General features: G+C 43.9%; 1 protein-coding gene and 1 long non-coding RNA gene across 3 annotated transcripts; one reads left to right on the top strand and one right to left on the bottom strand.

Annotated features, from left to right (window-relative positions):
- Positions 1 to 2,229: 2,229 nt before the first annotated feature.
- On the bottom strand, positions 2,230 to 12,264 carry LOC147143002 (uncharacterized). Its single transcript, XR_015087912.1, has 3 exons — positions 12,171 to 12,264; positions 5,662 to 5,733; positions 2,230 to 2,498 (listed from the first exon to the last, which is right to left on the bottom strand). It is a non-coding gene; the product is annotated as an uncharacterized LOC147143002 (long non-coding RNA).
- LOC147143001 (polycomb protein SCMH1) lies at positions 11,803 to 24,952 on the top strand. 2 transcript variants are annotated; one of them, XM_086038681.1, is made up of 17 exons: positions 11,803 to 11,978; positions 12,476 to 12,592; positions 13,459 to 13,531; positions 13,722 to 13,799; positions 14,529 to 14,599; positions 14,672 to 14,906; positions 14,983 to 15,071; positions 16,540 to 16,783; positions 18,972 to 19,210; positions 19,483 to 19,671; positions 20,652 to 20,778; positions 20,981 to 21,181; positions 21,270 to 21,440; positions 22,592 to 22,705; positions 23,668 to 23,787; positions 23,860 to 23,993; positions 24,171 to 24,952. In XM_086038681.1, exons 3-17 carry the CDS (start codon positions 13,507 to 13,509, stop codon positions 24,288 to 24,290), a joined length of 2,157 nt encoding a protein of 718 aa, XP_085894807.1. In that variant the 5' UTR covers positions 11,803 to 11,978; positions 12,476 to 12,592; positions 13,459 to 13,506; the 3' UTR covers positions 24,291 to 24,952. The 2 variants fall into 2 exon arrangements, with proteins under 2 accessions (XP_085894807.1, XP_085894806.1); XM_086038680.1 differs by having other exon boundaries at positions 16,537 to 16,783.
- The last annotated feature ends 763 nt before the right edge of the window (positions 24,953 to 25,715 follow it).

Genomic DNA, 25,715 nt, shown 5'->3' with positions numbered 1-25,715 from the left:
CAATGAGCTCCCCGCAAGGACCACAACATAGCATTTGCTCCTTGGGTTTCCCTTTCATGTTCCATTAAATGTGAGCGAGCAGACAGAGAGACAGCCATAATGGATGAGAGGGAGATTAATTACATGTTTCTATAACGGAGATTCATTAGTATTGTTTAAACATTGACAGTGCGAGTTGGTTGTCAAACATTTTTTCGCGGTGGCACGCGCTGGCTCTTTTGACTTTAATGGGCGCCCTCGCGTCTTTTTCCACTCTTTTGCAAGTGTTCGTCAACCCCGCTGGCATCGAAAATTGTTGTTTTGCTTCCTATCTTTTCATGTTTAGTCCTACCCGTGTTAAGATTTGCAAGATTGAAATAATCTTCCTGACATTTATCGCGGCTTTTTTTTTCCTCTGTCTCCCTCTCTCTCTCTCTCTCTCCCCACATAGACAAACCGCATCTCCTGTTCGACAGCATCACACAGAAACCTCTGAAAGTGGAAATGGTCAATTTAGAAGCACTCATGAGTCAAAGCCTTCCCCTCCCACTCGGCTTTAGTGGATTCCTAAACACAAAAAAGAAAGCAAGAGCACAGAAGGGGGAAGAGGGGGGAAAAAAAAAAACATCCGACCGTGAAGATGTCACACATCTGCCCTCAAAAATGCCATTGCCGTTTCCACGGCCCCACTTTGAGTGGGTGGCAGGAAAGGCGACGGGGGAAGAGGGTGGAGGGCTCGGAACAAAACCACATCCTGGCACCGCGGGCTGACTTCACCCTTTTTAACAGCACCATATTTCCCCAAAATGTATCAGCCGGAGTGTGTGGAAGCCAAATGGCAGTGAAAAGTCTCTGATGAATCCAAGCAGCAGATTTTCTTTTGAAGGAGGCGCTGTCTGTTACAATCGTTGGTACCCGAGTGACGGGAGGGTCCGTAAATGTTCAAAAGAGCGGCACTAACTAAAAATAAACACAATAAACACAGAAATAACATTTGGGCTCTGACACACATTCCGCACATGCGTGCGCTCATTGACGACGCGCCGTTTTTAGATGTCTCGGCCCTTCTCAAGCGAAAGCATGTGTGAGGCCGAATTGACTTTGTTTGAACTGAGCCTCGGTCAGTCTGTGATGTGAGGAGACCGCGGTGGCGGTGGGAGACTTCGCCAGAGAAGAATTCCTCACCCAGATGAACCACCCGGATGTATGGCGAGATAAGAGCAACCGTTAATTGCGCGTAGTCGACAGCAGCCGCCGGTGATCCACTTCCTGTTTTCCAAAAGTTCTCGAAACTCTCAGACAAGGAGTGCTTACGGTGATGACGCTCGCTTTGGTCTCGGAACTTCACGTACGCCGCTTCCGTAAAGGTTTCTACTCGATTCCCAATTGAAGTCAACTCAAATTTGGGGAATCTTCAAACATTAGCAAGGCAAGAACTCAACCGATTTGGATATATGTCAGACACAAAGTGGACAATTCACCCAAATCAATGAACAAATCAGAAAATCAGAACAATAGTCCTTTTTGAAGCCTTCTACCAATGGCTTTTTTTTTTCCAACCCAACAATCAAACTGTCGGGTATTTTTGGGTATTTCATCAAGACAAAACAAGAATGCAACAGATTCTTATCAATAAACAATCCAAAATGTAGCTGATATGAACATTCCAGTTGCTAGGCTAAGTTCTCCAGGTGGGCATCTGGACATTTCTTTGGTTTCAACCCAAACATATTTTTTTCAAGAATATGTTCCCAGCAGGCCCACTAGTTCAAAGTAAATAGTTCTGATTAATATTGTGTTTGTGGAATATGAGAAATCCACCCGTTTTTAGCTGTCTCAGGGGGCGGCCATTTTGTCACTTCTGGCGACTGAAAATGACATCACAACTGCTCAGGGCTCAGATAACGACCAATCACGGCTGAGCTGTTTTCTGAAGCTGAGTCGTGATTGGTCGTTTCCTGAGCATCTGTGATGTCATTTTCAATCGACAGTGAAGTGACAAATGGCCACCTGCAGAGATGGCTAAAAACGAGAGGATTAACTCTTATTCCACAAACGCAATATTGATCAGAATGCCTTGTTTCAACTAGTAGAACATATTCTTGAAAAAAAAGATGTTTGGGTTGACTTCCCTTTCACTCAAATCAAAAGTGCCCCTGCTGGTTGCACCCAGGTAGTGCACTATTTTGCTGAAATGGCCAATTCGTCACTGATGCCCGAACAGGTTCATTGTAAAATGACAACCCAGCGTTTAGACTTTTAGGCAATACAGTCTCAGTCGAGTACATAAACCATTATATAACATTTCTGTATTCCGCTCTGGAAAATGTTCCAATGATTTGAGGGTATTTCCAGACCAAAAGGTGCTGCATGAATCAGCAGGGTCATCCTCCCTACCTGACGGTTGCGGGTTCAATCCTGAGCCCCGGTGTCGTTGCGTAAGACCCTGGCACCCCGGTTGCTCCTGATGCTGCGTCGTCAGTGGGTGAACGAGGACAGAGTCAAAGCACTTGGAGTACCTTGGAGGCAGAAAAGCGCTTTATGAGCAAAAGGCTATTTGCCGACAATTCTATAGATTTCAAACATTTTAAGTGTTTGGAGCAGCAAGGTCACAGACAATGTCACTGTGAAATTTCAGCCACTCTTCAGACATTCATGCTCATAGTCTTTTGTCTGAGCGGGAAGAATGTTGTTCAAGTTATCCGACACAAGGTGGATGAGGTTGCGGGTCATATCGGAACACTTCAGCAGTCTGTCCATCGCGATTTCAAATGTGTTTTTCTCGAGTTCCGTCTAGATCGAAAGTGTTTGTACTTGAGGTAGGCCAAAGGCGCCTTCACTGGAAATGTTCGACCAATCTTCAGACTTTCACGACTCAAAGCCTTGATTTGTTTTGGAGTCAGATCACACAGGCGACAGCTACGGTTACGAGTCGAATTAGGATTAACCACCCCTCGTCAAATTTTTATTTCACGTGCTCAAATTTCATGAAATAGACTTCAAAATGATGCGAAAGTACATTTGTTGAACCGGCCTGTTCTTCCCATGCTGCGCAGGCAAAAACGCTTTGAACTGATCGAATCCAACAGGGTATATAAACTAAGATTCGCAAACATCCACAGTATTAAATGATCTGATATTTTGTCCCAATATTTCCACAAACGTGAACTTTTCCCTCCAACAAGCATCTTTATTGTAGCACGCTTCCAACCCTTGCGCTCCTCGACTCACAACAACATTCAAGTCCAAAGTCGAGCGTCATCACGTCCACGCTGACCAACTTTTGGGCGGGTGGATTTGGAGATGTATTTTCAAGTCGGAAAAAAAGATGTCTGCTTGAACTCTCAGAAGACGGAGATGAGGGAAAAACCAAACACAGGGCGAATTTGCGTGCATGCGCGCATGTTTGTAACTTTGTGTGCGCGTGCGCTCGTTGTGGGTGTTTGTGTATCCTTTCTCCAGCAGGACCCCAGATCAAAACCGCAAACCCACTCTCCCTCCCCATGACTCTCTTTTTCTCCCTCTCTCGCTCTCTCTCTCTCTCTCTTTTTCTCCACCCCCTCTCTCATTAAAAACTGCAGGCCCTGGCTTCTAATTAAATCCCACTTGAAAAGTCTTAAAGTCAGCCTCAGATTGATTCAATTTGCATTTCTGAACAGAGAACATCGCCTAAAAGGATTAATAAATTGGACGGGGGGAAAAAAATGCCTTCTTGCCGCGCCACGCCGTCAGAGCTTGTGAGACAACATCCAAAGAGAAATATCCCCCCCTCCGACAAACGTCTATCCAACATATGCCGGTGCTCTCTCTCTCTCTCTCTCTCTCTCTCTCTCGCTCTCTCTCTCTCTCTCGCATGTCCCTCCCAGGATGCCAGCAGAGATGGGGAGTGTGTACCAGGACTCGCGTTTGTGTGTGCGCGTCCTCGTCTGTGCAACACACGCTCACGCTCCTCCGAGGCACAGTTGGGAGGGAACACACGCAATCTGACTCTCGCCGTGTGCACACACTCGTGTGTGCGTGTGTGTGTGTGCGTGCTAATGACGGCGTGGATGTGGATATTTGTGTCCGTGTGAATAAAGGAGGGGTTGGTGAGGGGGGGGGTGGGGGTGACTTTGTTGGAGCGTGCCAGAGTGCTGAAAGTGACAAGGAGGCACAGTGGGAAAAGATCCTCGCCGCCCCGCCCGTGTGAGCAGAAACAGGCCGCGACGATGGAGCCCGGCCATTGGCGAGCGGACACCTTCGGCAACATGTTTTGGAAGTCCAAAGACGCGTTGCCAGCAAGCGCGGCCAGACTCAATTAGTGTGATAAAATGAAAAAGAGCAAGCAAGACATTCGGAACAGACCCAAAACCGAGTGTGCTGCCAAAGCGAGAAGCTGCTGCCGTGTACCAACTATTTGTAATACCGCTTAACCCCGTGCAAGGTCACTGGGAAAAGGGGGCGGGGCAAGAGGTGGGGTAACATTGATGCATCCAGACACAAAGCGTTGCTTGACACATTTCACCGACACCGGTGTAAAATTCACACGCCTTTGTGCCACATCATAGGCTGCAATCTTCACGCTGCAGACCAATTCCCATTTTTTTGCCCACGTGTGATTTTGTTTTTCATGCAATGCGAACAGTAAAATTCCCATTTTTTTCAAATCCGACCCGGGCCTCTTATGTATGTGGATAGAAATGGGATATGCATCTGCTGAGGCTGCAGTCTTGATGCTCAGGTCGTGCTCATCTGACCTTTATGTCATCATTTGGTGACAGACATCAACATTTTTGGACAAAACAGACAAGCAGAAAAGATATTCCGTATGTGGAAACTATAAGTGGCGTACCTGTGCAAACCCCACCTCCCCCAAAAAAAACACACACAAGGGGGGAAAATGAAAACATCAGAAAGGAAGGTCTGAGCTAAGATTTGAAGGCAGAACCTCAAAAGTGTGAGGCAGGCAGCCATGCCAACCGCTATCACGCGGTGCTACATCCCAGATTGTCACAAGCCGTTCATCGGTTTTTCAAGGGTAATTTCCTCCCCTGGGAATTAAGTCAAATTCAAACGACCATGTTCGGCATTTAGAAGGAACTTTTGCCAGTGCTATTTTTGAAAACGTCCAGTCTAAGATTGGTTTTCAAATGTTTGCCTATTCACTCTCAAAATCACCAATTAGAAAGCCAAACTTTTGATCCATTTTCACTGAAAACCAGTCTGGTGTAAATAGCTCCATGCACACGTTCACCTTTAGTCAAGCAAAGGTCCACTCAAGCAAGGGAAAATATGACATCTGTCCTTTACCGCCTCCTAGAGGGCTGGAGTAGAAACTCCTCCAACATAACCATTTGAATGTCTCACAGTTGTGGTCGATCATCCATTAATCTTGGCTTGAGAAAGTTCAAACTTCAGCAGAGGAATGCGCTCCCTCCGTGCTTTTGTTTACATTTGTATTGATGCCGTTGTGCTACTTCAAAAATGTCTCTTTGTATCTAAGTTCACTCAGAGAAAATTAAAAGGCAGCTGAATTTGCAAATGCAGGGCAATTTGAAAACACATTTGCATGTGATTTTGTTGTGCACAGAAACATTTTGGTGTTATAAAAATCCATCATAATAAGTGTCCAAAGCTTTTGCTTGTGACATTTCCATCCATAACTGAAGCTTTGCTTGAAGCGTGACTTGTATCGTTCGATACCTTGAGCCCTGAACGGAGAGTTCCGGCCGGCAGAGTCCCGCTGACGAAGCGATGCAAGCTGGCGACGCAGGCCTGTGGAGGAAATCACATGGAAACATGCGGCTGTGAAAGAGTGAGACCAAAAACATATTTTAGACCAAAATCCGACGGTATGGGACGTCCAAGCGTCTTCACACTCGACACTGCACTTTTTTTTTCTTCCAGAAATGCGCCCGCCGAGTGTGAAGTCAAAACAGAAGGACGCACAAACACACATACACTAGTAGCCCCCTTGAACAATGTCTCTAGATCACTTTTCCGCCTTTTTTTTTTTTTGCGTTGCTCCTCTGAATTAGCACTGACACGGAATGTAGAGATCAATTTTTCACATATAAGGTAGAGTAATCTCTCATATATCGCGGGGGTTACGTTCCAGGCCACCCCTGCAATAAACGAAATCCGCAAAGTAGCGATCAAGTATTTTGTGTATTTTAGGGCGGAAACGAGTCCTCGAAAATTCGGATATCTCTGATTTAAAAAATGCTCAAGTACCCGCTTATTTACGTGTACATCAGGCATGACCAAAGTCCGGCCGGGGGCCAAATGCGGCCATTGTTCAAATTTCTAGGCCCGCAGCCTCTGACGTAAAATTAATAATGAGTGGCCCATGGCCCATAAGTAAGTGTTGACCACAGTACAAAATACATGCATTAAAAAAAAGCGGTTTTATGTTCCACCACCAGATGGCAGCAGACCTGCGTCCGCCCTCTTTCGGAAATACGCTCCGAGCGCGCTCTGCCTCTCCGAAAACACTACTCTCAAAGTCGTGTTAGGTGTAGTGAACACCTTGCTGCATGAACTTGTGTGTGGCCCTTTCCAGCCCATTTTGAAAGTTAAGACTGGAGTGAAGAAGAAGAAAGTTGACAGAGAGGTTCATGTATACACTGTATTACACATGGCTGGCATATATGCAGCTGAAACAGGTAGCCTTTAACGTGACATTTTAATCACATTATAATCATTATAGGCTTCATAAAAATGTTTTTGGGGGGTTGGCATGAGGGTGTAGCCCAGTTTAAAATTTCTGACATAGTCTAAGACGATTATAAATGTATAGAGTTATTAAAATAAATATTATTGTTAAATATCATCACTGTCCTGTGAAAAACACTTGTGTCCATTTTTTTCAACTTTCTTATTTTTACATGAACAGACTATGTTCGTTACCGAGTGCGTCGACGCGGTTCCATCTCTCGCCGCCCATTAAACACCACCATCTTGAACTGAAGACTGGTGAGTACCAAACACAGCGGTCTGGGTACCCGTCCATCATTCGTCAGTCCGTCATTTTTCATGACGAGCCGGATTGTAATTCAACCGTCAGAAGTCCGTCGGTGCGCCAAGCGGTCTGTCAGTATTAAATATGTATTAAAAAGTTCAAAGTTTTACTCAGTATTGTTATTTTGTGTCATTATTTTTGGTCCCTTCAAAAGTGGGAGGCATCTCTACAAACTGCTGCAATTCCTACACGGTTCACCTGATTTGGATTTTTTTTTTTTAAATCGAATCAAAGCTGAAAGTGCAGTCAAAGCACTTTTGATTTAGAGCCCAAGAGACTGTGTCCATGTCCCAATATTTATGGACCTGACTGTAGTTGAGAATTTAAGTGAATGTTCATTTGTCAAAATGTGCACTTTGATTGACTGGCGACCAACCCAAGGTGCCAGCTAACCGCGACCCTGATTAGGGCCAACACTGTGAAAAGAGATGATTATGAAATCCTACTAAATTCTCAGGAAAGCAGCCAACATCGAGACTCGTTCATGCCACAAGCTTTCAAAAGCACCTTTGCAAGACTTATAGGACCATAATATATCTCGAAAGCGTGTGCTTCATAAAAGAAATAGCCGCTGAGCCAGGCCCATTGTCCGCTCAGTTAATTGGCTCTAACGAACTTGTATGGCGGCTATAATGGAGTTGGGTGCCGGCAGCTCCGTGGTTTATGCCTTATTAATAAAGAACTAAGATCACATGGACTTACTGAGAGACAAGCACACAATAACACTGGAGGGAAACTTGACAATGAGCCACTCTCAAAGACAAAAGCAACTTCAAAAAAAAAGAGGAGAGAGAGAGAAAAGGCCGGCATAAATATTACATAATGAAAGAAGACGATCATTATTAGGATTTAACGAGTGATTTGAAATGACAGAACAATGTGCCGTGATGGATCATGTGGGTCCTCAGAGGATAGCATGATGATGATGATGATGATGATAATGAGAGGAGAGGATGGGAGGCCAGGAGTGAGAATGAGCCTTGACTGAAACAACACTGACCCCTTGTGGTCACGGTTAGAACGTAAGCATGCTCACGTCTCCGATTCAGTGAAGTGCACTGCAGCTTGGACGCATCTTTCTCCCCCTCATGTGCACGATGATAAGAATGCCGTCTTTTAAGAACACTGTGCGTGCATGTCCACGAGGAGTGACTTTGTGAGCACTCTAATAACGGTGTCCCGGTGGAGTGGGGGAGGTGGGTTGAAGGGGGTGGGGGGGGGGCCTCCCTTTGACGCGATGAAGGCCGACAGGCGTGAAACAGGTCCAATCAGGCGCGTGGGCACTGCCAATTAACCCTTTTCACCGAGTGAAACCAAACATAATTGCCTGGGCTGGAAGGGGGTCGGGGGGGAGTGCCACGGGGCCACGGCCTGCCCAATGTAGGATGAAGCGGGCATTAGCGGCCCTGCCGGTGACCATTACACACAATCCGAGTGCTGGTTGGGGGGGTGTTCATTCTCTCCAGATCACATAGCAATGTTTGCCACTCTGGCCTTAATTGGCATGACAATGTCGCACACCTACATCTGAATAAACCATTTTGGTTAGAATTTTACAACAAAGCTGTATATTGGCAAACATTTATAATAATGAAAAACAAAAAATCTACATGATTCATGACAACATGAAAAAAAATGTTCGATGAACATATGCTCAAAGACGTTTCAACAAAGTTAAAGTGGAAGTCAACAACCCAAACATATATTTTTTAATAATATGTTCTATGCAAGCCCACTAGATGAAACAAAGCATTCTGATAAATATTGCCTGTGGAATAAGAGTTACTCCACTCGTTTTTAGCCATCTCTGGGGCGGCCATTTTGTTACTTCTGTCAACTGAAAATGACATCACAACTACCAAGGGCTCAGGTAACGACCAATCACGGGTCAGCTTGCGAAAACAGCCGAGCTCTGATTGGTCGTTACCTGAGCCCCGGGTAGTTGTGATGTCATTTTCAGTCGACAGAAATTACAAAATGGCCGCCCCCTGAGATGGCTAAAAAGGGGCTGCTTAACTCATATTCCACAAACGCAATATTTATCAGAATGCCGTGTTTCAACTAGTGGGCCTGCTGGGAACATATTCATGAAAAAAATATGTTTGGGTTGATTTCTTTAAGAGTTTTATTTATTTATTTAATTATTTTAGATTTTGACACCAATATTTTCTGTTTCGCTGAAAACGATTATCGGCTCCAAATACCGGTTATCGGCCTCCTTGACTACTAATAATCAGTATCTTATCGGCCCTGAAATAAACATATCGGTCGATCTCTAGTTATAATGTCCATTAGCATACAGTCAGTTAGCATGTCACTAGCATTTTGGCTTTACTATTAACACATGCACACAACACGACAGCGAGCTTCTTTCGTTCCAATTCAAAGAGAGTACCGTGATACTGTCTGACCGACCACTCGAATAACTTGTTTCTTAGCTAGAAAAACTTCAGCCAACTCTTACCTAACAACATAAAAAGTGAGCTACGATTGAATGAAGCAAAAATGAGGATTGGTAATGTTGATAACTTGTTCACTGTACAATGTTGGAGTGCTAGACAGTCATAATGTTGCTGCAGATTTAGAGAACAGAGGTCTACGTTTCATTTTTGGGAAAGTGTACTGAAAAATTTAAGAGAAACACTCTTTTAGAAGACTTCATTGCAGGCCTAATATATTCCGTTTGAAATATTAAAATTCCCCATTTGTAGGTTCACCATGTTAGAATATTTTTTACTGGAGCAAATAGTTATAAATAATGCCAGGTTTTGCTCTAGGCAATCTTTATTTTATTTTTTAGAACTAGAACACATCTTAATGTGCTGAAATTGCACCATAGTGCTATACTGCGGTAACATTTAAAACAATCATGACTTTGTTGCCATCATTTATGAGAACAGATATTTATACGGTTTATGATAATCGCATTTTATTAAGCTAGAAGTTTTCAGTGTGTGTATAGGTGATGAACAGTATTGGGCTACAGTGCTGTTGGCATAGAAACCTTTTAAAGGGAAAATACTGTTACCAGTGATGTATTGATCTAACTTTTACATTTATCCATCTTACCTACCAACCAATTTATCGTAACAGTGAAAACTTGTGCAATTTCACATAATTTGAACATTTATTTATCAATTACAAATATGCATTTCTTTGTCTATCCGTGCCAGCGACGTATTGTGATACACAGGAAAAATGCAATGCTCTTCCATTATATGGCAGAAGGCACAATAAACCTGTTGCCATTCATAAAGTAGAATAAATCATGGCTTCCTGCTTGTGTAAAAGCTTTCTCATCAATTTAGCAGGCCCACATTTCACACTGATTGAGTCAATTTGTGAGTAAACTGAGACCGAGATCATCATCATTGCTGTATTTCAGTATTCATACTTTTTGTTACATTTATGTAAGGTGGTGTGCCGTGAGATTGTATTTTTTTTATGGGTGTCTCGGTTTGCTAAAGGTTGGGAGTTTATGCCACTGTAACTAAGGGACCAATACTTTTGAAAATTCCAGGCCCCTTGCTTTTACAACATGAAAACGAGGCAAGGTCCATAAAGACATGTATGAGAGCGATCAGTGTGGCAGGTCTTGACTGGCCTGGACAGCGATAGAAAGGAGACCTTTGGGATGTATTAGCGCTGAGTCTGACAGCCAGGCCTTCTTGTCCAATATCAGTGTGCGACATCACAAATGTAATGAAGAATGGTCAAAATGTCCCATAAACCCGCTCCTAAATGTTGTGGAAAGCCTTCCCAGAAGAGTTGAAGCTGTTAGAGCTCCAAAGGGTGGACAAAGCATCTCATTAAATACAGTGAATGTCATTTTTTTTTATTTTATTGTGAATCAACAATAAGAGAGAAAAGTAATAATTGTATAATTAGTGAATGTGACCCTGACTGTGTGTGGGCGTGGATAGGTGGGGGGGTGACAGTATTCAAAAACAATAATGATATGAACCATAAATATAGCAGGAATACTAATACTTTTTTTTAAATGAACAGTGATTATACGATTGGCAAAAATAAAATAAACAAGAATAATTTTGTTCTTAAATATATGTATATGGAAAAGAAAGGAGAATGATGAACAATGAAAGAATGAATTTTGGTGGGTATGTATTTTAGTTTTGGTGGTTTGGGATGTCATATGCAAGACAAGGAGGGTGAGTGATTGTTTTCATTGGGGAGAGAAGGGGGGGAGCACAATTTTTAATCAGTGTTACTGGGGGCCACACAGGACGACACACTTCCTCACCAGATGTATAAATATGTGCAAAATATGTGAGCCTAATATATTTCAATTTTGATCATCCCTTTTTAATTGCATGTATAAAAGATAAACTATGAACCAACAAGAAAGGGTTTGAAGCAAACAACAAAATAACCACATATTGTATTATTCTTTTCCCAGTGCAAAGGGCTCTCCTGCCATCTAGTGGCGATTGCTGATATTACAACTTAAAACTAGTTGGGCACCCGCTATGTTGCTTTTGTACATTCTTTTTTTCACAATTTTTTTCATATTTTGGATTCGTGATCCTTATTGCCGATGTCTTTGGTGGAAAACACATAGTGAATGTTTATCAGTGTTTTTTGAAGAGGCTTTGGGGTTTGTAAAAAAATAAAAATAAAAACGTAAACCTTTTTTTAACCCTGCTCGCGTGACAAGGCAAGCTTCTCGTGACGTTGTGGTCATGGTACTCTACTACATATTGGCCACTGGGTTGCGCTGTTTCCTCTTCTGACCATTTTGCAGAGTCTCAGTGTAAGACCACCACCCTCCCAACACCCCCCCCCCTCCCCCCATAACTCAAGCCTATCGACATCCAGTCGCAAAAATGGCGGCGTGGCGCTAACTCCTTGGCAACAACAACAACGCTCCAAAGCCAGCTCACGTCTCCAAACAAGACTTGACAGCTGCGCCTTCTTTCACGACGCGGCGCTGTAGCGGAGCCCGCAAAAGCCAACGCGACCGCCTCAAAAAGTGTGCCGGGTACGCTCTTGTTTTACGAATTCCCATCATATGATTTTTTTTTTTTTTTAAATAAGGTCACCAATGAGCTAGCCTCTAGCATGCTAAGCTAGTTAGCATCCTAGCCTAGCTTGCCATGTATATGTTTATAATAACACGTCAAGTACGGTTACGTTTCACGTGCTGGCTAGTTTTTCTTTTTGCGGGACTTACACCGTGACGGGAGCGTTGGCTAGCCGAACTCTTGATTAGCAACACCGCTTGTCAAGCCGAGCTGGCAGGTCTCCTCGGCTTGCTTATGTGTCCGGGGGTGGGGGGGGGGGAAGCGGCGAGAAGGCGAAGGGGGGAGGAGGCTTTTGTACTTTGAATGAGGCGCCGCGCGTCTATCGTCTGCGTGTCAGAACCGTGGGCGAGCCACGCCAACCGCGCACTGTTTTGTTTTTCGAGGCTTCCCGCGGCCGAGGGGGCTTTTGTTGAAGTCGAAGCCCCCACCAATGTTGTTGCCGTTTTGTCACTAGTCTTGGAAGGTGGCGGCTCGCTTGGATTTGAACGCCAGAAGAAAAAGGCGCACTTGGGTTTCAAAGGAGCCCGTCGGGCGGGGAGAGAACATCGCTTACCGGTCATGAACTTCTAAGGTAAGGAATTCATTGTTGGTGGACTACGGCATGCATTTGGAGCAATTCTTTAGTCATCAATGTAATAGTGCGTACGCGTCATTAGGTACACTTTCGTGCACAGTCAGGAGTTTGAGATCCACTTCTCAGGCTGCTTCAGGTGCAACTTAATGTCAAGTACAGTTATTCATAGTAGCCTACGGCTGCAAATAACCATTATTTCCGTTATCGATGTAATAAGTTCCTGGTTTCGTCCCTAACATGTCAGAAAATAATCGAATGTGTTTGTAGTTTTTCGACATGAAGGCTGGTATTAGGAGGGGGAAAAAAAGTCGTAAAACAAAAGATTATCATTCCACTTTCATTAGAGGACTACAGAAGTCAGAATATTTTTACTGTGAAGACACTGAGATTCCAAGGATTTGGACAATTGTAAATTAAACGATGGCTGCAAATGATTAATCCATTATCAAATTAGTTGTAGATTAATTTGATAATCAATTACATAACAACTAATCCATTATCAAATTAATCTACAACTAATTTGACAACTAATTAGTTGTCATGTAATTGATTAATTGTTGCACTTCTACCCTTGTCTTTACTGAGGACAATTTTATTTTTAAAAAATAGTTGATTAGAAACACCTCTCTGAATGAAGCAGTACAATCCTAATTATAAATACAGTATGTTGTTCATTTAATTCCTTAATCCTTAATGTGACTGGTGTGGGTACTTGAAAGGTCATCAAGTACTGACAAACGTTTTCATATGCCCGTCAAGTCCAGACATGCTCACAAATTGCAATATTCTGAATGTTTCACACTAAAAAATATGTTTTTAGATTGCAAGGAAAACGTATAATTTTTTTTTTTTTAATCTCATAGGGTGGTTGGCCACTTTCATATCCTGAGATTGTTCCGTACCATTGGAGCATGAGGAAGCCTGTGCCGCAGAAAGGTAATCATGTTATTATTGTGTCATTCAAAAGATTTAGTATACATTGAATAGCTTTTAGCTAATGCATTTGCAATCACTTCTAATGCTTTGAGTAGGTTCCATTTTCTCAAACAGCAGTTCTCATGTCAGATATTGACTTAGAGGAATTTCTCCAGAAGATGAATTTTGTTTAACTTTCAAAACCTTTTAGCTATAGAGTGGAAAGATGCAAGAAGAATCAAGCACGCCCGGAGTGGACGGCCCTCCCGGTTGCCTTCCCTGTTCCAAGGTAATTCTTATTAGATCGCCAAAGAATATTATGACGCACCATAAAAGGCACGGACATAATGTGACTTTTTTTTTTTTTTTCTTTCTGAAGTATTATCAGCTATAACAGAGGTGGGGTCTGCAATTCTGACAACAGGGTTTTAATTTTAAATTTTAATTTTATGTTGAAAGCAATGTCACTGGAAAGGTATTACACCACGATAGTGCTGTGTGAAAGTCCACACAATTGCGGCAATATTCTGCTTCACAGGGTTTTGTACTTAAAAAAAAAAAAGCAAGCTCAATGTGTCAATAACTTACATTTGAGTACCTACAGAGTATCGACACTTTAATAACGCCATTACGACTTGCAATTTTGATGATAACTTTAATTTTTTTCACATATTCATACTAAAATGTAGCAAGTGACACAAAGCATTCTGGCTATGCGCTGTCTCGGTCTGCACTATGTCGAAGGAGTACATACGTTTCGCGAAAAAAGAAAAAGTTGTGGGGTGTCAGTCACCGCTGGCGAAAACTCAATGCCACACTTGGTGGGTAAGCACTCGAGTGACTCTGCGCTTTGTAGACCAACAAAAAAAAAAACAAAAGTGCGCATTATGTCCTCTTTGGAGGCTGCTCTTTGGAAATGGTGTGACCGAATCCCAAGACTTCACATCATTTCACTTCAGAGGCTCAACGCTAAAAGCAAATGTCTCTTGTTGACTTACTCCGATTTGTATCCCCACAGGCCATTTCAGTTGGGAGAAGTACCTAAAAGAGACAGGCGCCAGTGCGGCCCCCGCTTCGTGCTTCCGCCAGGTAAGCAACCGCCTTGCCGCCGTACACAACGGCCGGCCGCCACTCACACGCGTCAACCCGCAACCTGTTTAGAGCTCGACGCCGCCGGTCAATGACTTCAAAGCGGGCATGAAGCTGGAGGCTCAGGACCCGCGCAACACCACATCCACCTGCATCGCCACGGTGGTGGGCCTGACGGGGTCGCGCCTGCGCCTGCGCCTGGACGGCTCCGACAACAAGAACGACTTCTGGCGCCTGGTGGACTCGTCCGAGATTCAGCCCATTGGCAACTGTGAGAAGAGCGGCGGGATGCTGCAGCCACCGCTTGGTAAAAATCGTGGGCCATGATTTATGCGGCCTTGCTGTGGACGGAATAGCTCAAATTCTCAATATTCCTGGGGCAGGTTTCCGTCTGAACGCATCCTCCTGGCCCTTGTTTCTTCTGAAGACACTAAATGGCGCTGAGATGGCGCCTCCGCGCATCTTTCACAAGGTAACTCTACAGCACTCGCACGCGGGTCCTCAAGTAGTCGACAGTGTCTCAGTTTATCTCACAGTTTGGTTTGTTACATGACACCTTTATTTAGTATCACTGCAGCTAATGGCGTGACAATTCAACAAAGATGTGTTTTTATTTTTTATTTTTTGTCCCTTACCAGAACTTTAGAAGTTGAGCTTCATTCCCATTAAAACTACATTGAAATTAAACAAATCACATGAATAAACCTTAATCCAAATACAAAACATTGGCGTAGTCTAGAGATAGGCCGATATGTTTTTTTCAGGGCAGATACTGATTATTAGTAGTCAAGAAGTCCGATAGCCGATATTTGGAGCTGATATTTATGTTCACTAAAAGGGAAAATATTAGGGATGTCACGATACGATAATATCACGATACGAACCTCACCATACGATGACTATCACGATATTGTGGGGAGGTTAGCGATACATAAAAAGTTCACGATACTGTACAAAAGATCATGATATGGTAAAAAGAAGGGTCATAAAAAAAGAATCACAATATTCTGTTTTTGTACATAATAACAGCATTCACAAAGAAATAGGCTTGGCCAGTCATGCGCTCCTATCGGACCTTTTATTGGTTAGAACATAATTTTGTTCATGTCAGCAATATCTGTTTGATTTGGTTGTGTGGGTGTATGTACGGTTTCTGTAGAACACGAAATACAAATACCGTACAAATAAAATAAACGTGCAGTTGCATGTAAATGTCAATCTCAAAACATGTATCAAATTAAATTGCAATATTAAACTAACCACCAGAGGGTGCTGGAACTGCACAAATGAAAACAACTTGCGCTTTTAAACAGATTTGCTGCTATTAATATCGTGATAATTTCAAAAAATTCAACACTTTACTTTGTTGAAATGTCTGTTCAACTTTTCAGATATGCAAAATGCTGACTTTGTGTTTTAAGATTCTAACAAAAAGTTTAGGGAGCTCCCAGGGTCATGGGCATGTCTTAAAAATGTCACATGAAAACTTAACAATTAAATAGCTCCCTATTGTTTTCTTCAATAAATAAAGTTTCCCAAAATTTCAAAATATATGTGATGTTAAATTTTCACTTATTTTAATTTTAATTTCAAAAAGTGCAGAGAGTTACCAGGGTCAGCAGCATCACGTATAAAGTTAAATTAAAATGTAAATAAATGTTTCCCTGAAGTTAAGCCAGTTTTAAATTGATCTCTTACTGGCCGTCAGATATCTTTTTTTTTTTAAAAGGCTGATGCTGATATTCGTCAAAAGGCTGAGTATTTGCGCGGATAATTGGCCTGGCCGATAATCGTTCTATCCTAGCATAGTCTCCTGGCTCCCGCATGACAAGAGACAAAAAAAAATCACATCTGGGTCTCAAGGCCCACGCGATCTATTGCGCAATGCCAGGTCCTTCCATACGCTGACCCTCTTCTTCCTCCGGCATCATCTGCAGCAGGAGCCCCCCGCGCCAGAACAGAACTCCTTCCAAGTGGGCATGAAGCTGGAGGCGGTGGACCGCAAGAACCCTCACTTCATCTGCCCGGCCACTGTGGGCGCGCTGCGCGGAGTGGAGGTGCAGGTCACCTTCGACGGCTGGCGGGGGGCCTTCGACTACTACTGCCGCTACGACTCGCGCGACATCTTCCCGGTCGGCTGGTGCGCGCGCACCGGGGACAACCTGCAGCCGCCTGGAACAAAAGGTGCACATGGCAAATTTTGCCTTGATGGGTGGGCGGGCACTCTTGAGAACCAACTATTTGAATTCAAGCCAATTTACTGTAGACTGGTTAGCAGACGGTGGGAGGAGAGAAGAGCAGGGGGGGGGGGGGGGGCCACACAGGACGAGTGTCGCCGAGACAAAAGGAATCAGACGAGATGATGCGTGACTTGAATTTGAGCAGGCTAAGAAGAGTGAAATGGCAGAAATAAATCTCAAGCGATCGACTGAGACCGGAAGTCTCCCAGGAGGCTGTCGGGAGTGTGACTGCGTGAAAACAAGAAGTCGCTTGCTCAACACTTGGGAATGGGCAAAGGCTGCCACACGGAAAGGTTCTTGAAGGGGGGGGAAATCAACCCAAACGTTTTTTTTTTTTTTTCAAGAATATGTTCCCAGCAGGCCAACTAGTTGAAACACGGCATTCTGATGACTATTGCGTTTGTGGAATATCACAACTAGTCAGGGCTCAGGTAACAACCAATCACGTCTCAGCTTCAGAAAACAGGTCAGCCGTGATTGGTCGTGACCTGATCATTTGTGATGTCATTTTCAGTCGCCAGAAGTGACAAAATGGCCGCCCCCAGAGATGGCAAAAAACGAGTGGATTCAATCGTTTTCCACAAACGCAATATTTATCAGAATGCCCCGTTTCAACTAGTGGACTTGCATAGAACCTATTCTTGAAAAAAAATGTTTGGGTCGATTCCACTTTAAATGTATTAACAAAGAATTAAACCTGCCTGTAAGGATCGAGCACACCTTTTTTTTTTTGCTACCTACTGAAAAGTTGCAGTGCTGCATTGATCGGAGAGGCCGTTTGAAAGTGCATTTCATTGGAGATCCCCGCAGGCCGCATACTGTACACGACGTTTCGATTGGCTGTCAGCGTGACCTCGCATCTGTCAGCAGCTGCCTTCCTCTCACCGAGTGGCGCCTCAAAGGCTTTCACACCGCCGCTTGCTTTGGTGCAGCCGCCGGGCCCGATTCAAATCTTCAGTCAATCAGTCAATTTCGATCATGCTGATGATGCCCCTTGCAAATTGAAAGAATCATCGCCTGGGCCAAACTGTCACCATCATAATGTCCTTGTTAACGCAATCGCGGCAGCTGACGTTTATATTCGTCATTTGGAATCCACGCGTTTTGAACGGTTCGGCGTGGAAGAAGTTCACGCCCGGTGTGTTTGGGAGATTCAGGTTTGTAAAGCGCCAATGACGAACAGATCCTGGTCGAGTGCGGTGGTGCATCCCTTTGGATTTGGGATCAGCACAGCTTTTGAGTAGAAGATAAAGATTAGGGGGTGAATTTTGACTTTCTGTTATTAGGGTGACAAATGGCAACACGTTGGAAGATGGACAAGTTTAGGTACCTCACAGGGTGTGTATGTTTGGTACAAGCAGAGTGTGTGCCGCGCTAGGTAGTCGAAAAAGTGGGTCACAATCGATGAACGACGTTCAACTTAAGAGAGATGCTGTCGGCGTCGATGCGTTACAAAACCAAAAAAATATTAGCATCAATGACACTGATCTCTTATATTTTCACAGAACACGATCGATATTCTGTGGATCTTAAAATCAGCCACAGAGTGGAGAACTCAGCTTTTATTTTATTTTCTTTTTTTTTGCCGTGAATGACTTAAATGTTCAGACAAAGGTCTTAACTAACATTTTTAACATCGCTAACTCAAGTGTAAAAAGATGTCAACCGCTGTACATGAAATCGTCAATTTCAAGCTTCATCCGTTATCACAGATGTGAACTTATTGTTCACTTGAGCTGCATTGCACTGAGCAGCCTGGACACAGACACGTGTACCGCTTTCTGGCACTGGAATGAGTTCATTTTTTTCCCCCCCTCTGGCTATCGTCACATTTTCTCTCTTTGCCATGACTGGTGCCTTCACAAAACAAGCCAAACACACTTGAAGCTATGTCTCGTTTGGCATTGAGATGCTTGTTTTGAGTGAAAGCAAATAATGTGACATTGTCGACAAGTGTTTGTAAGACGGCGTTTCTCGGAAAAAAGAAAAACAGCCTTATGTAACCTCCAGCCCTTTCCCTCCCTCACGATCAAATGACTCGGCTCGTTCGGCGTTTGTATGTGCTGCGTTTCCCCAAACATTCCCGGTAACGCCCTCTCCCCGTTTGTTCCCGTCCTCGTCTATCGTTGCAGCGGTGATGCCAAAGACGGTCGGGCCGTTAACCGACGGCACCGTGGAGACCTCGGCCATGCACGCGGCCCCCGCGGGAAGCAAACCCGCCGCTCAGAGGGGCCGCAAACCCGGGCGCAGGAAAGCCAAGGGCTCTTGGAGTCAAAAGGCCTCGGCCTCAGGACCGCCAAGCATCCAGACGGACAAAGGCCTGCAGCCCGTTAAGATCCCCAAGAAACGCGGACCCAAACCAGGACGGAAGGCAGGTCGCACGCGCCGTAACTTTACCAAGATTTCTACGGCCCGAGCGCTCTCACAAACAATGGCCTCCATTCACAACCTCAATTTGATCCATGAAATTGGATCCGTTGATTCTCAACAGTCTTCATTTTGTAGCAATTCTCTTGGAATTTTTTTTTTTTTTTTTTTTTTCCCCCAAATCACATTTTGGCCTCAATTGTGCTGCCATTTGAATCTAATCTGTCCAGTCTTTGTTTGTTTATGTTTACGTTTTTCCATGCCTCATCTTTGCAGTTGGGCTGGGTAAAGCGAGCCAGCTTCTTGCCAGACGCCACGGCCGGGCCCGGGCGGCCTACCGCGGGTCCCGGACGACCCCGCGGCAGACTCCCGGTCAACTGGGCGCAGAGGTTAGCCCTGCCGCAGACGCCGCAGGACGTGCCCGTCAAGATTCCAAAGAAAAGAGGCCCCAAGCCCGGCAGCAAGGTAGCCGTCACACACAATGCTTTTGGGCAAGGTTTGCAGACGGATCGTAAAAGTGCTCATCAAACCCGAAGAAGAAGAAGAATGCCGCCACCGGAGATGCGTTGACGCTGCCAAGCAGCCAGCATTGCCAACATTTTATTGATTTCTTGGCCTGTAGCGTTACTTTGGAGATATTGTTTTTTCTCGTGACGCCTGAACAACTGCCAACCATTTTCACTTTACTGTTATCTCGCAAAACTATGTCTAGGGTGCTACATATGCAAAGAAAAAAAAAAAAAAAGCTGATGAGGCCAGAGAACACAAAAGCAAGTTTGTAAAAGTTTAAATGGTCAAATGCCAATCTTGGGAAATTATTGAATGTTAACTACGTCTGTTAGGGATGGCGCTATCAAATAACATTCGAATTGATTATTCCATGGATTCATCCGAGAAAAAAAAATGCATTTAAGTGTATTACAAAAGCATTTTTTCCCAATTACTCTTCATTAACTGATCATTTGGTATTTATCTGCTATTGTTTAGTGATGAAAAAACAACTAAACAACAAGCAAGTATTATGACACAAGAGGGATTGATGTGCTCAAGAAGTTTTTTAAAACTGATTTAGCTACTGGTTAGATCATTGTTTTCCAAAGTAAAAGCAGACATTCGCAAATGTTGAAGGGCTGCAGGAATCTGAGGAGTTAAACAATGACTCTAATAAATGATTTGATTATTGGTAGTTGTCGATTAATTTGATCTTCAATTAGTTGTGGACCAATTTTGGCACGACACGTCGTGTCCGCCCTTAAAACCGACACGCGCTCGAGCGTATGTGCCAGCCGCTTGATCTCGATATCGGCCCTACTACAGACCACAGTCGCTCGGATTGTCCGCAAGTACAAAAGTCGGCAGGCTGCCAAAATAAAAGGCCCGCGTTATCCTTTTCGATGTTGTCCTCTTGGAGGCGGGTACAAATGTTGCCGCGCTTCTTTGTCCAGAGAAAACCTCGCCTGGTACCTCATCCGGTCCCCACGTCCCCCACCAGCAGCACCCCGGAGCCCGACACCAGTACCGTGCCCCTCGACAATGCCACCATCCCCAAATCTGCACTACAGGCCCCCACAGGTACTAAAAATAGCACTACAGTCCGCTATATTCTGTCTTACGAGCTTTCACAGTACCCGCGAACGGGACCGGAGCATTTCACCTTCTGCGGGTGGATGTGGAACGTATCCAGCTCGCGATGAACAGGGCCTCACTGCTTAAGTCCCTGTCGTCCTGCCTTTTCCCTCGTGCTTTTGTGTCCCCCCCCCCCCCCCCCCCCCAGTATGCGTCTACCTAAACAAGTACGGCAAGGTTGGCCCCCATCTGGACCAGCGGCGCATCCAGCAGCTGCCGGACCACTTTGGGCCCGGCCAGGCGTCGTCGGTGCTTCAGCAGTGCGTCCAAGCCTGCGTTGACTCCGCCCACAACCAGGCCAGCGTCTTCTCCTGCCTTAAGCCCGGCCAGGGCGGGGAAGTCATTTCCGGTGAGGTCATTGTACGTCAATAAATGAATGAATGAACCGCTCCGGAAATAGTGACTGAATGAATCTGCGGGTGGGTTTGTGCTTGCAGCCTTCTTCGAGAAGCAGCAGCACACGCTGACGCTGCCCACCGCCAGCAGCGTCACTTACGTCCTCCGCTTCCTGGAGAAGCTCTGCCACAACCTACACTGCGACCCGCTTTTCGGCAGTCAGCCTGTGGCCAGGGAAAGCCTGCATTACGACGAACGCACCTTCACTATGGGTACGCGTCGTATTGGGCCCTGGTTGGGATCTTCACACTTCATCTGACAGATAAGAGATAAGAGTTGTAGTGAACCCCCGTTTACCGCGGCGGATATGCGACCCACCTGCGGCATGTGAAAATCTGCAGTCTAGTGTCTAAAGCGGTGCCTTGAGTGACCCAACTTTTGAGCCGTCATTCGGACAATTTCTTTTGTTTTGACTTGCATGGACAACCTCGAGACACTAGTGCCACGCCCAGTTGACGCTGACGGTTAAATGAAACATAAAACAAAGAGAATTACATGTGTATTTTTTTAAAAAGCAAACAACGTAACCCAAAGAATGTCCCGCTAGCTTAATGCGAACATATAGTAGAAAATAGCATTGACATGCTAATTGTTAGCATCGGATTTAGAACCCTTTTCGCAATGGATATTTCAACACAAACGGTGGTAGGGCTGTCACGAATCAATCTTTTTAGAAACACTAAACTACTAAACAATATTTGAACAATAATTGTATACATTTTCATAGAAGCCAGGGTCTGGTTCCGTGCTCGCTGGGTGAAGTGCCTCTTGGACATGAGGACTTATTAAAAAAAAAAAAAGATTCAGCCGCGACTGTCACGCTCACCTGATCTTTATTTTTAATTTTTTTCTTTCTTTTTCACCCTAAACTGTAGAGCAACATACTTTAATGATTAAGGATGTAACGATTAATTAAAAATCGATATGAAATCATTTCACCCCGATTAATCGATTCAATTAATTGAAAATCGAGTTGATTAATCTAGAAAATGATGTCTTGATGTCTTTTTTCATTCCAGACGCATAGCACATTTTGAATGTGTAGCTCAAATTATGTTTTTGCGCCAAACATCATTGCGTATTGCGCTTCTGGATGGCTGCAGAACCACACTAGTGCGCAGAGACAAGCAGGGTTGCAATTTTTTTTAAATCGAAAATCGGGAACTGAAAATCGAATCGGGGCTTGAGTGAATCGTTGCATCCCTATTCATGATATAACAATTCTCACTGGCATAATATTCTTAATCATTTCGGAAAATGCCAAATATTGTAGTCTAAATATGAACGTGCCTCTATGAAATATTAGCTGAACGGCGATACAGCGGCGGGGTCACTGTCTAACATTTCCTCTGTTTGGGTTCAGACAGGAGAAGTTTGGGAGACAACTTGACCACTGGTCCCGGCCGAGGCGCCAAGAGGCTCCTGCAGGACTCGTACAAAAGCCCGCTGGCCAAGATCTCCCGGCCTTCTGACAACTGTACGACTACCTCATGATCTTTGGGGTCCGCCTTGAATGAGCGATAGCGACGCTCCTTATTGCTAACAGATGAAAAAAATCATGCCGGCGTGTAATTCGTCAGACTGCGGCCTCCTCTCTAATAGACACCGGGCGGGCCTCAAGGAAAGCTGATGTTTATAGTGAACGTTAAGGAGAAAGTGCACCATGAGGCATCTGGTTTGCGACGATGTTAAAAGAAAGTGCTTGAAAGGGCATTTTTAAAGCTGAAGTTCATGATGGAATTCAAAAAGAGGCTAATTCAAAATTAGAGTGGCGTTTCAAGAAAGTTGTGTCAACTGTGATGCTAATTTACAGTGGGCTTTATAGACAAAAATGCCTGACCTGGTAGGGCTGCTCGATTATGGAAAGAAATAGTCATCATTGTTATTTTGGTAATAATTGAAATCACGATTATTCAAACGATCATTTATTTCTTGGTACAAAACAAGAAAATGTTTAAATGTGAAAAATATAAAGACAAATACATTTCTTTCAAACACTATAATTATGTACGTTTCAAACAAAATGTATAAAATTAGTTTTACAAAATCAAAGGTGCAAATGTATAAATTCAAGTATGATTTCCTTGTGTGTAAACAAACAGTGCGTTGGATATAAATGCATATTAATAATCGTTTTGTTATGATTATGCCAATTTTGTAATCGTGGAGTCTAATAATCGTAATTGAATATTGATTAATTGCACAGCCCTATGACCTGGTATCTGTAAAGATGACATTAACGTAGATTGAAAAGAAACTCCTCAAAGTGGCAAGTGGAAAGCTCAATTTGTCGGTAGAATCTTAAACCGTTTTTAATCTGTAAAGCTTGAACATAGGCCGGCGTTTTAAGAGTTGGGCCTGGCATCTGTAAAGCTGACTTTTAGGTTCACTATTTGCGCAGCTGTCACATTTAATCACTGAATGTTGTGTGTTGGTCAGGGGAGTCCGTGGAGAGCAGCGCTGTAGCGGCAACGTTAGAGCACTTAAAGGCGAGCCCCCTCTCCCCGAGCTCGCTGACGTATAAATCGGGGAGCCGTGCACATCACGCCAGCTTGTCAGGTAAATGAGCGCGCGCACACACACACACACACACACAGTCCCTGCAATAAGTCGGTACTTGTGCCCCTTTAGGATCGAGTTGTTTTGGGGAAAGCCCAAAGCCCGGCGCCCAGGACCCCAACCTGTGGAGCGTCAACGACGTCATGCGCTACATCAAAGACATCGACCCCGTGCTGGCGCCGCACGCCGACCTGTTCAGGAAACACGTAAGCAGAAGTGAAATCTGCCATATAGAAATCCGCTATTTAACTGACAAACTGATCATCTCACAATATACATCAACAATGACGTAGGCGTAAAAAGCAGGATGGCAGACAATCATTTCTAAGATGTCGTTGGGTGCAAGTGTGCACAGCATGAACGTGAAATGTCCTCCGCGGCAGGAAATCGACGGCAAGGCGCTGCTGCTGCTGCGCAGCGACACGATGATGAAGTACATGGGCCTGAAGCTGGGCCCCGCCCTCAAACTGACCTTTCACATCGACAAGCTCAAACGAGCCTGAGCGCAGGAGGAGCCCGATGGCCGCAGCTTTGCCTTCCAAAGGTCCTTCGCTTGCTTCCTGGAGCACTATTTGACTTGTTGCATATATCGGCCGCCATCTTGGGAATCACGTCCGCCTCATCCAATGAGGACGCTTGATTTTATGTAGCACAATCCAGCCCCAAGGCAGCATAGGGATATTTGTATGTAGTTTCTGTTTTTTTTTTTTTATTATTGTTTTTATTATAGAGACACTTCAAAGTGGGCTTTTTTAATGTCCTGATTGTACATTTTTCCCTTTTGTACTTTTAATTCAATGTGTTTTGCCTTTTTTGTTGGAGAACGTTTATTGATATAATCACTATGTTCGGTCCCAATAGCTGGCAGTGCTTTTTAACAATGTCTCTTTTGAGGCGCATACAACGACAACATTAACTACGGCCAGTTGAATTAGTGGTTTTTTTTGTTTTGTTTTGTTGTTTTTTTTATTGCTGAATGACAACCTTTAATAATTCTGCCGTGACAAAATCTGTTGTTTCTTGTTATGGATGTCGTTTACATTGTCTCAACGTGGTTATTTGTACTTTAAAAAAAAATGTTTTGATACTATAATATTAGAGTTCCTACTTGAAGAGAACTATCATGTGTTTACACTGTTTAATAAATATATGATGCAACTTTTAATTGCTCATATTTTGTTTTGTGTTTGTTTGACACAATATACAGTAGGCCTGGATACAGATCTACAATAATCAAAGATGTAATAATAAATACTGTATTTCTTTTCCTTTGTCTTAGCATATATGTTATTGGAATACTCCAAAAGTAATCATTACTTTTATATTATGGTACTTGGAATACGTTAAGGACCAATTTTTTTTTTTTTTTTAACATTTAACTAGTCACTATCAGAATGCATTTTTTAAAGTAAACCTCGCGGCCCTGACGTAACATAATATGAAATGTCTCGGATGGGCCATATAAAGTACATCATTAAACTTAGCATTTGACATTCACGCAAAATTGTAACGGTAAAGCAGACTCGATCGCTGCGACAAATAAACGACTAACTTTCACTCTGACAGTGCACAAGGTGCATTCGAAGACTGCCAAGAAATTGCTGAAGAAAAAAATGCTATCAATCAAAGCAAACAATAATACCAACAATTCCACGAGCTGCGTGGGAGTACTCCTTTTATTGCTTTACTGAACGGCGAACACAAAGGATATCCGGTAATATCCGCACCGCAATTCGCATTTTACACTGACACATGTTAGCCTGCAGGGGGTAGCAGAGTCTCACTCTGTCTCCCTCCTCCTTCCTTGCCTTCCTCCCTCCCTTAGTCTCCTTGGTGTTTCTCCTTGGGCCTGTGACATGTTGTGCCATGGGTGGGCCGCATCTCCATCTGTTCCCCTCAGCACCATCATCACCGTGTTATTACATTTT

Source organism: Filicampus tigris, chromosome 8 (genome assembly GCF_054856515.1).
Source record: "Filicampus tigris isolate MCC_2025a chromosome 8, RoL_Ftig_1.0, whole genome shotgun sequence".
In the NCBI taxonomy this organism is placed as follows: domain Eukaryota; kingdom Metazoa; phylum Chordata; class Actinopteri; order Syngnathiformes; family Syngnathidae; genus Filicampus; species Filicampus tigris.
This window is presented reverse-complemented; position numbering and strand designations above follow the sequence as displayed.

Excerpts from the sequence above, each read along its gene's own strand:
- LOC147143001 (XM_086038680.1), top strand. The coding sequence starts at position 13,507 with ATGAGGAAGCCTGTGCCGCAGAAAG. Across the intron at positions 15,072-16,536 it reads CTCCGCGCATCTTTCACAAG|CAGGAGCCCCCCGCGCCAGA; the intron begins GTAACTCTACAG and ends CATCATCTGCAG. Across the intron at positions 21,441-22,591 it reads CGAACGCACCTTCACTATGG|ACAGGAGAAGTTTGGGAGAC; the intron begins GTACGCGTCGTA and ends GTTTGGGTTCAG.